General features: G+C 41.2%; 1 protein-coding gene across 2 annotated transcripts; it reads left to right on the forward strand.

The window, feature by feature from the left end:
- The first annotated feature begins 1,954 nt into the window (after positions 1-1,954).
- Positions 1,955-13,014, forward strand: LOC125899416 (solute carrier family 22 member 4-like). Of its 2 annotated transcripts, none has more exons than XM_049593714.1 (11): positions 1,955-2,572; positions 3,900-4,106; positions 6,856-6,959; positions 7,308-7,462; positions 8,528-8,699; positions 9,946-10,072; positions 10,158-10,258; positions 10,415-10,629; positions 10,928-11,110; positions 11,843-11,978; positions 12,501-13,014. In XM_049593714.1, the coding sequence occupies exons 1-11, from the start codon at positions 2,363-2,365 to the stop codon at positions 12,601-12,603; spliced, it is 1,713 nt and encodes a 570-aa protein (XP_049449671.1). In that variant the 5' UTR covers positions 1,955-2,362; the 3' UTR covers positions 12,604-13,014. The 2 variants fall into 2 exon arrangements, with proteins under 2 accessions (XP_049449671.1, XP_049449670.1); XM_049593713.1 differs by having other exon boundaries at positions 1,959-2,572; positions 3,897-4,106.
- The last annotated feature ends 475 nt before the right edge of the window (positions 13,015-13,489 follow it).

The following is a 13,489-nucleotide window of genomic DNA, read 5'->3' on the forward strand; positions in this document are numbered from 1 at the left end:
TGAGAGTTCACTCAGACCTGTATATTTAGTGCTTTAAGTAAAACCTCTAAATCACTTCTAACATCCACCTAAGTAACAGATGAGTTTGTGACCTTGAAGCATGAAAATAATCGTCAGTAAAAACAAACTCTATTAACACTTTTTTAACAAGTTTGGTGAGGTGCAACGTTTGAGTGCACAACACTTCATACAGTGATACAACTTTCTTTACATAAACTACCTTAACACTAAATACTTAAGTTGCTTGGACTTAACTTAGATATTTTTATGCCTGGCAATAGCTGTGGCAGGAGGCATTATGTTTTCTGACTGTGGGGCGTTGGTAGAGTAGTTGATAGTGCTGGCGCCCCATGTACAGAGGAGATGCCTCGCTGCAGCGGTCGCAGGTTCGATTCCGACTTGCAATGCCTTGCTGCATGTCATCTCCCCACTCTCCCTCTCTCCCAATTTCACACTGTCCTTTCTGTTTCCCTCACTATCCTGTCAATTAAAGGCAAAAAGCCCAAAAAATAGTCCTTAAAAAAAAAAATATAAAAAAAAAAATAAATAAATAAATTCTGATTGTCCGTCTGTCCCACTCTTGTGAATCCAGTATCTCCAGAACACCCTGAGGGACTTGGCACAAACATCCACTTGGACTCAAGGATGAACTGATTACTATTTGGTGGTCAAAGGTCAAGGCCACTGTGACCTTATCTGTCTCATTTTTGTGTACACAATATCTCAAGATAACATCAACATCTTGAGGGACTTTATTCAATTGGCACAAATTTGGACTCAAGGATGAACTGAGCAACATTTGGTGGTCAAAGGTCAAAGGTTAAGGTCACTGTGACCTCATCTGTCTCATTTTTCTCATTCAACGTGATATCTCAATATCTTGAAGCAGTTTCTTCAAACATCCACTTGGACTCAACAATAAACTGATTCGATTTTGGTGGTCAAAGGTCGAGGTTACTGTGACCTTGTATCTGTCTCATTCTCGTGGATGCCTTATCTCGAGAAGGCCTTGAGGAAGTTTCGGCAAATTTGGCACAAACATTCACTGATGGAGCAGCTGATTGATGGTGGGGAGTCAGCTGATAGATCACATGATTCCTTTCTATGCAACCAATTGGTGAATCTCATTCAGGGTGCCCTATTTAAACTGCTCTGGCCTGCCTACTGTTGCTGCTTCCTCTGCAAACTGCTTTACAACCTGCCTCCACCTCAGCTCCTCCTTTTGCATGCTGTGTCTGACTTATCAATGTCATTTCTGTTTGTCATTGATGCTGCTCTGTTTTGTTCCCGGGGGTCTTTGCTTCTGCTCTCCCTGCCTTAGGCTTTCTATATAGGCGCATGGAAGGGCAGAGAGGTGTGCTCTCTCTGCCTTCCGCTTTCCATGTAGGATGAGGCTCTCTGCATAGGCCTGAGGAAAAGCAGAGGGGCCCCAGAACAGAGCCATACTGCCAAATATAATACTGCAAATGGAAATAAAATTTTCTTTGACTAAAGTGTTCCTGACTGAATTAGAATTTGTTGGTCTAAGGTCAAGGTCACTGTGATCAAATCTGTTATTTGGCATTCAGTGACATGCTTTTACATGCAACACAATACTCAAGGAAGACAGTTTGCCTACATTTTAACTGATGGGGGCCTCAGAGGGACCTGAATAATGGACAGGGGGGCACTGGCCCCAAAAAAGGTAGAGAACCACTGGTTTCATCAGCTTCCTGACACAGTTTGATTTGAGCTAACTCACAAGGCTTTAGAGTAAAACTCTATATTTTTAGAGCTTTGGGTCCCTCCCTTTTTCTTCATTTAGTCCCAATAATCTTCATGTTTAAAAGGGATACAGTGTTTTCCTCTGCTCTGCTGTCTTCCCGTCTATTTTGGGTGTAAAGTGTAGATTGCAACAAGTAGTTGCACTATAAGCACAGACCTTTGAGAGAAGGAGGAGGAGGAGAAGGGGTTGAGGAGGAGAGGTGGAGTTCTTTTGTCTTGTTTGGGATAAAGGAGGTGTGAAGCCTCAGAAAGGTCCATCAGAGAGACGCTGACGACTGCTGCAACAGGAATATGAACAGTATTTGAATTCAGAGATGTGAAGTATTTGCACTTATTGTAGCACTTATAGGCAGGAGAACTGTATTTGTACTTGTTGTTGTACTATTGCCTATATATTGATAGTTTTTGCACCAATTCTAATAGAACTTTGGCAGGGTAGTAACATTTCTAAATGTAGCTCTTAAAGTAGTCGCAGATTCAAGACAGGTCTTCTTTGTACATACATGGTAAGCCTGACTGTTAGCTGCTACAGTGGTTAATAAAGAACTTAGTGCAGGCGCACAGTAGAAACCAGAGTCGAACAGTAGATTCCAGTAAAATGCAGGACTACGAGGAGTCAGTGTCGTTCCTGGGGACCTGGGGCCCGTTCCAGAGGAGAGTCTTCTTCCTGCTTTGTTTCACCGCCATCCCAAGTGGATACAATCTGCTGTCCGTCATCTTCCTGCTGGCTACGCCCTCCCACCACTGCCACATCCCTGCCCACGCCAACCTGAGCCAGGACTGGATCCAGGCCAGCATCCCAGTACAGGTCAGAACTGGCCAGCTCAGAACTGAGTGATTCTGAAAGTTATAATTAAGTGGGAAAAAATTGATTGATTGATTTAAGATGAATTGCCCAAAGGTTTTGAAATTCCATTTCCATTTCCAAACATGTCCTCTAAAATGTGTCACTTCTCCAGAGCAACACACAGAAGTGTTTTCTGATCTGATGCCTCCATCAGCAGGATGACGTTATTCGCCTGTGACTTCCAAAACTGTTACAAATGATTGTTTTATGATGAGACAACATTTTGGTTTTGCACAAACACAGCTTGGTTCAGTGTAGGGAGGGATCTGCCTTCGTAAGCTGAGGTGACATTCACTATCATGGTAACAATAAAACTGCAGAGGACAGTATCTTATTAACCCATTCCTCTGACCAAAATTCTGTCTTCCTGTTGGTTATGCATCTTGCATTTTTCCAAGCTGTTTGGGATAAGTAAGACCTAATAAGTATAAAAAACCAAGCAGTAAGTATTTTTGGAAGAAAATAATGTCCTCGTATGGGGACAATGGTTTTGTTTTAATAGTCACAAGTGTATAATAAACCATAAAACACTTTATTTCAGCATCTGTTGTGCAAAAAACAAATAGCAAACGATGCAATGTTAGAGGTCACTGTTCAAGCCTAATGTGCTCACACCAAACGCAATGTGAATGTTCTTGCTGCCTTACTTGCACCAGTTTGAAAACTAGAATATTTAGTGTTGCCTTGCTTCATATGTGCAAATAACTTGTGTCATACATGCGCGACATTGAACGGATGAATGAACTTCCACAGTACTCAAAATGAGTATTTCCTTGATATATCATATTTAACATTTTCTTTCCAAAAACAGACCGAAAATGGATACTTTTTATTTTTTATTTATGAAACGATAAAAAGAGATATCCAAAACTCACTCTGTGAAATCACTTGAGTTTAATTTGACAGCAAAATTTAGGAGTTTATTTTAGTTTGGATTTCTGTTCTGGAAAAGTATGCAAATCAGTGCATATTTAATTAGATGATTCTGCATTTGCACATTTAACATTAAATGTCATAACAGTATGTAATACAAAAAATAACTGTCTGTATATTTATTTATTTATTTATTTATACATACCCAATCGCATGCTGAGCCATAACACAGCTGGTGTCTGAGTACAAGCTTTCGAAGGATTTCGAATACATGAAAATGGGGTCAGCTAATAATTGACAATACAGCTTCGGATCCAGGTTGTGATCTCAGTGCAGGTTAGAACTGGTCTACTTTGGACTGATGCGGTCTGCCTCCCCAGACTATTAATGATGATGTTGTTTTCCTGTTCAGCAGGAGGACGGGCGGCTGGAAAGGAGCAGTTGTAGCCGGTATGAACTGGACCTGGTGCAGAACCTGTCTGCGCTGGGATACACAACCAGCCTGAACCTGATCCAGAACCTGTCAAGTCCAGACGTCCTCCTCTCCAACCTGAAGCGGGAGGGCTGTAAAGATGGGTGGAGCTACAGTTCTGAGTACTACCAGTCTACTGTAGTCAGTGAGGTACGTAGCTACTGCTGTTACCGCATCTACTATGCACTTAGTTTTACTTTTACTGTTTTCATTGGCGACCCCCCACCTTCCTCCAACCACTGTTTGTCACTGTTTAGACTGTTATGTAAGAATCCAGTCGAGTCAGAATAATTTCTGTCTGTACAACACAGGGGGGTCGTGACCTCTCTCAGCAGCCACCAATCATTGACCGACCTCAAATGACAAAACTGGTTTGGTGTCTCCTGCACTTACATGACAACTTCTGCAGCAACTAAATTCATGTTTGTGTTTGAGTAGAATTTATGCAGATTATTGTAATGTGCAACTACAAAGAAGAACAGATGTATGTTGTGCTAAACTATATCACATACTACTAACTACTTCTGACCAGGTTTTGACCTCTGAGCTCACTGGGAAAAGCCATAGAATTAAATATACTCGATGCTGCTGCCCATGAGGATACATACAACACTAAATCTAGCTAGAACATCCTGGAATATCCAAGAAAAAAAAGAATTACATTTTCAGTATTTTGCTGAACTCTTAAAGTTTCCAAAGCTTTCCAAAGTTACATCCTTTGCGTTGTTGTGGCAATCTTTAGCCAATCTGCTTGGGAGGAACATACTTGTCGCAACATGTTAGGTAATCGGCTGTATCAGTTAGACAGTCAATGGACTGTCTTTGAAGGCGAGATTATAGTGAATGTAAATCTCGTGATGATGTCAAGTAACAACAGATGTTACAAAAGGGGAATGCAAAGGTCACACACTTACAAACACATAGGAAGAATGAAACAATATAAGCATATGCATGAAGAAGACAAAAGTTCCACCACAGCGTATTGGATAATTTCCTGTTGGTGCAAAACAGTAAAATGTATCAATAACTTGTAAACCGACTGCCGAAGCAGTTTAGTCCGCAGATATCTACAACGTACATAGTTCATTGAATTAATACAGTGAAGGATTTGAGATCTATTTTATGTTCCCTTGTTGGAAGAGGTATTAACGTTTGTAATTCCTGTGTTTAAGATTAAAAAAAGCACAGTATTTAAGGGCAGGCAGTGCATCTCAAACTAGAGGGCAACATGTAAATAAGCAACCAAATAAAATTAGTACGGCTCATTTGACCAGGCAACTTTGGGTAACACTTTACTTGAAGGTATCTACATAAGAGTGACATGACACTGTCATAACTATGACATGAACCTGTCATAAACATTATGTACATGTCATAAACATTTATGACTGCTGTCATTAAGTATCATTCATTTTTTGTAATGACAAGTTGACATTGTTTTGGGTTGTCTTGATTATGACAATTTGACATTAATTAAAGTGACATTACCAGAAGTTGTCTTTGTTATGACAAGTTGACATTACATTTGTTTGGGATGTTCTTATAATGACAACTTGACATTAACATAAAGACATCTTCTGGTCATGTCATCCTGGTTAATGTCAAGTTGTCATAAGGACAACTTCCAGTAATGTCATTTTGATTAATGTCAAGTTGTCATAATCAGAACAACCCAAACAATGTCAACTTGTCATTACAAAAACCGAATGACATTTAATGACAGCAGTCATAAATGTTTATGACATGTACATAATGTTCATGACAGTTTCATGACCGTGTCATGTCATAGTTATGACAGTGTCATGTCACTCTTATGTAGATACCTTCAAGTTAAGTGTTACCCAACTTGGTAATATAGATGATTAGGCAGAGGGGTCGGAGGCAGTTCTTCAACCATATCCTCCACCACACAGTGATTTATGTCCTTTTACTCCTTTGAGGTAACTATCTAAAGTTCATCTCAGTTTGGTGCCAGTTGTGAGGCATTTCAAGGGTGGGCAACCAAACCTTTGGCACAGGAAGGTAACAAAAACAGCTCAGGAGAATGGCCAACGTTCCAGCCCCATTAATTTCTCTAAAAACAGGTATTTGCACATGTATGCAGAAAATGTAGGCAACGCCCAAGAAGTATTGACCAATCAAGTTTGAGTTGCAGGTGAACAGTCCATGTGGAGAGCAAAAGACGTGGAATCGCTGAGATGCCTCCCTGAATGTAGCACAAAGCGTTAGAAATCGTCCTTTGTCCCGTCTGCTATCGCTTATCTTAACTAGCAGTGACCACTGATGTCTATGATTTACCCCCGACAGTGTGCGATACTGGATTTTGTGTGTTATATGTTGTCTGTTTTGTTGTACTCATGACTACTGTCTGTATCGCTCATTATTGCCTCTCGGGGACACTAAGTTTTACCTTACCTTACCTTATGCAATCCCTGAACCCATCGGCTGTTGTCTGACAACGTTACAGTTTTTTTTATTAGCTTTTAAAAAGTCATTTATCTCCATTTATATGCAAAGATTAGCCAAAATGACAAGACATGGAAGAGAAAGTCTTGACCAAATACCTGTAGGCTACACTGGAACAACCAAAATATTGGCCATTGCCCCCAGAAGCTTATCACTGTCAGACCAAAAGCTGGTGGGTTTTGAGATTGATGCTCCACCAAAAATAAGCAACTTGGAGGCTGTTAAAACTAACGGTCAGGACAGGAAGAGACCAAATAGAGGAGGACTGATCTCTGGGCTGTTGGTTGTTGCAATGTTTTCCAGTTAATGTCTGTTTTACATTTGTTGGTTGCATTACCAGGTTGGCTTTATATTCCAGTCTACGATGGCTGTTTTGTTCCAGTTTATATTTCCATGTCTGCTGCAGAGTTCCCATTCATTCTCTGTCTTCCAGTTTAATCTGGTGTGTGATGACCAGTGGAAACAGCCTCTGACCTCTCTCGTCTACTTCCTGGGAGGACTGTTCGGATGTTTCATCTCTGGACAGATCTCTGATCGGTACTTTTCAGCTCCAGTTCAAATTGTTTTCTCTAGCTGCTCCTCTTAGCTGCTACAGAGTTAGCACGGGTAGAACGTTTTACAAAGTATGTCTGGTAGTTAGCTGTGAACTAACCTAGCACTGATCAAAAAGATGAAGGACTGCTACATGTCATGGAAAAAGGAAATGTATAGCTAAAACTCAGCAACATAATTTTGAATTTCCATTAGCTGACAGGCCAAAAATCTAAAGACCTAGCTCTCATGGTTTGCCGTAAACTTGGGAGACCAATATGCTAGCTTCCAACAACACTTTCCCATTCCAGTGTCTCGTCTGTGACACTAATTTCTGTTGTATTTCTACCTCAGGTTTGGCAGGAAGCCTGTACTGTTCAGTGCCCTTGCCATGCTGAGCATCTTCAGCAGTGCCTTGGCCTTTGCTCCGTCCTGGCCCGTCTTCACCATACTCTTCTTCATGCTGGGAATTGGTCAGATCACCACCTTCATAGTTGTGTTTGTACTGGGTACGGCTTTTTTATTTTCACAATACTGTGACTTCTGACATTTGTCCTCCTCTCCACTGGTTGTGCGCTCTAGTGTTGTTCTGTTGTTGACTCTGTTCACACCAATCTTCTTCTATGCTTTTGCCTTCTATACAGACAAAGCCTTTCAATCCCAAAGATAAATCATTACAACCAAAGTGAACGCACCAGTTTTGTTTTGAGAGAGCTTTTTATGCCGACAAATATTATTATGCGTTTTTTGAGGATGGGTATCATTTAACAAAATGACAATACCAGTACCCTTAAAGTGATACTAATATCAATACAGTAATTCATTTGACACCTTTTTTCTACTTCATTGGATACCTGTCATCTAATTGGAGGCATGTAGTTGCGTAAAATGCCAATTGGGCGTCACAGGTGTCGTGTAGTATAGCTTCCTAACGTTTTGGGTCAGGGCATCATTGGATTCTTCTTAATTCATGTGCATTTTAAAGACAAATCCCTGTGCCTTCATTTTTCCGTTTTGGTTTAATATGACAAAAACAAACGAAAAAAAACATGACTTCCATTTTTCATCTCCAAATGAAAGAGGGAAAAGGAGTTGCCAGAAACCCCAAATGAACTGCTTTGGATTGGTTTTTGTCTTTTTTTTAAATTCTGCAACAAAAAAGGAAAAACAGCTCGGTTGAGTTTTGGCTTGGTGTGTTTTTAAATTACAAATGAATTACGAAGTATCTGATGATACCTGGACCGTTTTGGTGGCATCTCTGGCACACTGAACTGTCAACTCCGTCAAATACAACACGCTCAACTTCACCATACCACAGACTGTATGGGTTGTAGCTGCTCCTGTAGCCAACCAATCACACATCCCATTAAATCGAAGAACACTTGCAGTAATTAGCTGGTTTCATTTGAATGAAGATGTCTCAATAGTTCTTGTTACTGGCTCATTTCAGTCAATACCTTAAGGGTGTTGAATACCAATACCCAGCCCTACAAAGCCATAATTATTTCAGCCTTGACAACAGAAACTGGTCATAGTATCATTCCCTGACACTTTTTATAATGTTTCCTCAACAGGTTCAGAGATCTTGACCGGTTCGACCAGAGTTCTCTTCTCCAGCCTCTGCTTGCCTGAGGTCTATGTGTTGGGTACAATGCTGCTGCCTGTCACTGCCTACGTAGTCAGGAGCTGGAGACACCTTTCACTGACCATGGCTGTGCCAGGCCTGGTCTGTATCCCCCTCTGGTGGTAAGATAACCTCAGTACACTATTAAGATATAGCTGCATCATGTGCAGTACTAGATCAATTGGTGTGCAGGTAACATTTTTATGACAGGAAAAGATATCCAGCTGTGGGATGTTGCCTCTGCCTTCTCCTTTGTGCTTTGATGTATTACAAACAAAGTTCTTTGTTCAGACAGTACAATAAAATAACTGTTGCTGTGATAACTAGTGCAGTGCAGTGTTTTCCCACCCACACAGTGACTGAGGAATAACCCTCTTAAGGCCCAGATACACCAAACTGACATCAACGAACTAGTGGTGACAAAGACCAACTGTTGCATTGCCTCAGGCATTGCATTGTCTCCGCCAAAAAGTTGTACTGAACACACTGCAAAGACTACAGCCAATAGCCAACTAGCATATACGTTCTGTGCCTGAGTGAGAAGAAATAACTTTCCCCACTAGAAAGCAGCGTTAGTCTGTACTTGTCATTCAAAAAGGGGAACCAGAAGACCAACAGACCGGATTGAAGATGCTAGTTAGCCAGTTAGCACATTAACAACATAACCCAATGTTTAAAGACCAATGGATATTTACTGTGCACTAGCAAACAATGTTGCCAAGAAGTGCACCTTGTGTTTTGCAACCTGCAAAATGCTTTCTGTGTGATCGGGGCCTTACCTTGTGTAAGAACTTTGCTTAAATCTCATAACCTCCTCACTTAAGTTTGTTTTCTTTTCTCATTTCCGTTTCTCTTCTCATACACTGAGCTGAATTACCAATCAGTGTGATTTCATTCAGCAAAAAGGATGTGCCATCTCCAATGCCAACTCAAACATGCTGAATCAGCCATAGAAAAGCAGTCAAGAGCCAACTAGTACCAACAGTGCTGGACACTCAACAAAAAATACACTCACTGCCAGCCTGACATTGACCAAAAGCCAACCCTTGGCTTGGTGTGTCAGATCCCTTAGGGAATACCTTAGTGCATGTTTAAAGTGCAGCTTAACACTCGTTGTAGCTTTACCGTGCCCCCCTGCACATACTCAAAACATTCATTTAAACCCAGACCAAAGGCACAAGGTCAGTGCCTTGTATTTTGGTGCATTGAGGACATTTTCAGAGCTTCTCAGAGAATTTTATGACCTGTGTGGACTCCTTAATCATTCCTACCATAGCTTGATGAAGTCACACACAGACGGATGAACCAGGATGATCTAGACTCCTTCTCCAATCTTCACCAAAACATTTTCCACTCTCTGTAAACCAGGCTGATTCCAGAGTCTCCTCGCTGGTTGGTGTCTCATGGCCGTTTTCAGGAAGCAGAACTCCTGCTGAGATCTGCAGCTCTCGAGAACCAAGTGGAGGCTCCGCGTGTCATCTTCCCCTCAGCCAATGTAAGAACCTTAAACCTCAGCCTTGATCGACACACTTACCCTAAAGGACAGCGAACATTGTGCTGTAATCTCTGTCTGTCCACAGTCTGAAAAAGCAGAAAGCAAGAAGGCAGAGTCCCCCAGCTTTCTGGATCTGTTGAGGACAGCAAACATTCGACATTTAACACTTATTCTGTGGCTCATCTGGTGAGTTGAGGCACTTTTCAATTGATATAATTTCCCCCAGAAATCTTTCTTGTTTCCTCCTTGCTAGTGCTCATAATAGCAAGGGTGATAGGTTCATCCACTGCAGTCTCGAGAGGATGCTAACATTTAAGTTTGATTCTTTTGTTTTTTTTGCAGGTTTTCTTTGAATCTAAGCTACTTCGGACTGTCCTTCAACATGTCTGGACTCTACGGCAACCCCTTCCTGAACTACTTCCTGTCGGGAGCTGTTGAGCTGCCAGCATACTTTGCTTGCTGGCTGGCGGCACGCAGTCTTCCTCGCCGTTTATCGTATACCTGCTTCACCCTGATGGGGACGCTAGCTCTGTTCCTCATTCAGATCACACTGAACAGTGAGTACGACCAGCTGTAATCCTTTCTTTGTGACTGTATTCATCATGTTGAAAAACTCGAAACAATGAACCATTTTCGGAACAACTGATTGTTCACTAAGCCCCACCCCTTTACTTAACATTGCTATGCCTGACAAGGATTTCTGTTCTTGCACAGCACACAAAGTTAACAATGATAACAGCTGCAGATTTACCACTGAAATAACTTAACGTGTAGCTAATAAGGGTTTTTTCTTGAGTGCTTCAGGAGTGTTTCTTCTCCCTTATCACTAACATATAGCACACCTCTCCCCCGCAGGTTATCCATCTGTCACCCTGACCCTGGTGCTGCTGGGTAAATTTGGCATATTGGCTGGCAGCGGGATGTTGTACGTGTACACTGGTGAGCTGTCCCCCACGGTCATCAGGAGCACTGTGATGTCCTCTTGTGCCATGTTTTCCAGACTGGGGTCGTCTGTTTCACCTTACCTGATGCAGCTGGGTGAGACCTTTCACTTCATCATATAGAATAAAGTAGCAGTACAATACCAGCTGAAGTAACAGCTGTGAGGCTGCCCTTCTGATGCATTCAGGTTTGGCTTTTAAAGGGTCAGTTCACCCAAATGACTAAAGTTTTTCTAGGTGTCCTCAGTTAAACCTTAAGATACAGATAGTTTTGGTTTTATCTGGTGAGGTTAAGAGAAACTTGTCTGAATTTTTATTCCTCCGCGCCGGCGATAGCCATGGCCATAGCCATTAGTAATGAGTGGAACTTCAAGCATTTAAAAATATATACTAATTTCGACCGGGTTATGTGAAAGGCATATATTCTAATCCTCATTTGTAGAAAAAAAAAAGCGTCACAGAGTGTCGTTCCTGTGGGCTACAGCAACACTAAACCCCTGAGCTTGCCTGAGAAGGACTAAATGCACAAACCTGCTGTTTTTAAATATCCCATGGAGAGAGACTCTCACTGCAGCCTGTTTTATTTTGTTCTGAAAATGTTGGCGTGCAGCCTCGTTCTGTGAACAATAAACAAGGCGCAGACTGATAACAGAGGAAATACAGTGAGTGACAAAGTGAAGCACTCATGTTTTCACAGACATGAATGTAAACTGTCAGAGAAACCTGACTGATACGTAGAGGCATACAGCCATGAGGCGGAAATTCTAGTTTATTATTGTAACTCGGATTAATTCAATGCTCATAAAGTTCTGTCTTGTTTTTGTTCCAGCTGTGTTCTATCAGTTCCTGCCGTGGATCGTTGTGGGTTCTCTGTCACTGCTCAGTGTTCTAGTCTGCGTTCTTTTGCCTGAGACCTTCAGACAACCGCTGCCCGACACCATCCAGCAGATGGCGGTCACACAGGGGTCAGTTGTCATATCCACCTGAACATTGTGATGCAAATGTTTAGCATAGGAAAAAGTATACAGTCTACGAATCTGACTATGGATCTTTGAAATGCAGTGAAAAAACTGATTGCAATTCAAAGACATGGACTTATTCTGTGCTATTTGGTCAGTTTTAGATATGATACAGAGAAGTAGAAGCACGTCTCCAACATGACATCAGCACCTCTAACGATGCTGCTCTGTGGGAAAACACTCACACTGCTTAGATCTTTGCAGCTCAGCCCTCAAAAAGCTTTAAGAGTTTTAAATAGGTGCAACAACACAAAGTGTAGACAAAAGAACAAAGAAAGCACCTGGCAATGAAGAACCAAAACACAAATATGTGTTCAAAATATCTATGAGAGGCAAATATGCTTATTTTAGTCACATATCCGTCTCAAAAATGTATTAAAAAATCTAAGGCAAACACTTGACAACAGAATGAAAAAACATTGTGTATGCGCGGCCTACATAACGCAACTCTCTTCATCTGGCTTCCAGGTTCAGGTGGCCGTGGGCCTCCACACCGCCTTCAAAGGATGATGGGAAATCTGCTAAAGACCAGACTACTGCACCTGAGGTCATCTGCTCGACTCACCTATAAGACTCCTGACACAAAAACGAATACAAACAAAACTACAGATGGCACTGAAACTGCTGGAAAACACCAAAACAAGTGTAGAACTGATGAACAAGAATGCATTCACTGACACTTTATGGATGGAAATTGTCTCTGCTGTAGCCTACAGCACTGAGACAAAAAAGAATGTAATCTGTAGTTAATATGAAGAAGATCTGAATATGTATACTGTACAGTCTCCAGGTGGTAAGGTGTATTTTTGCTCCTGTAGCAGCAGCAGCACAAAATTCAGAACTGTTAATAAAAACTTTTAGTTGTGTATATAAAGACTGTGTCGTTTGGTGTCTACCAGAACGATTCAGAGAAACCTGTGGATGTGTAAATATGTAATGTGATAATTGATTTAATAAAGAATTAATAAATAAATAATTTTTAAAGCTCTTTATATTTATTGTTTATTTATTATTCAGTTGACTTTGTGTTTTCATATGTGAAGTTTATTGTTTTTATTTGAACATGAATCTGATTTTGAATGTCATAGTGGTCTGAACTGGACAGGGCGTGGCCTGTCTGACCGTGGCCCCGCCCCGGATACACGACGCCAGTTTATAAAGCTAGAGCCACGCAGTGAATCACCGGAACCGAGTCAGTCAGTCCTTCAGAATAAAAGCAAGGAGAAAATTAATTTTTACAAAATACATATATTTTTTCCAAACAGAGATGCATCAAAATAATCTTGGAAAATAACACAGTGAATTTGGACAGAGAATATGCTGTAATTATTGGGAAACGTTCCTAAGACATTTGTCGTTTTTGCTTTAAGCCATTGGTCTATCCCAAAAGTTTGGCTTTCTTTACAAAGGCTGTTACAGCCACACAGGCCTGCTATAATGTGACAGCAATTTATTGG

The sequence above is a fragment of the Epinephelus fuscoguttatus genome, linkage group LG13 (genome assembly GCF_011397635.1).
Source record: "Epinephelus fuscoguttatus linkage group LG13, E.fuscoguttatus.final_Chr_v1".
Classification (NCBI taxonomy): Eukaryota; Metazoa; Chordata; class Actinopteri; order Perciformes; family Serranidae; genus Epinephelus; species Epinephelus fuscoguttatus.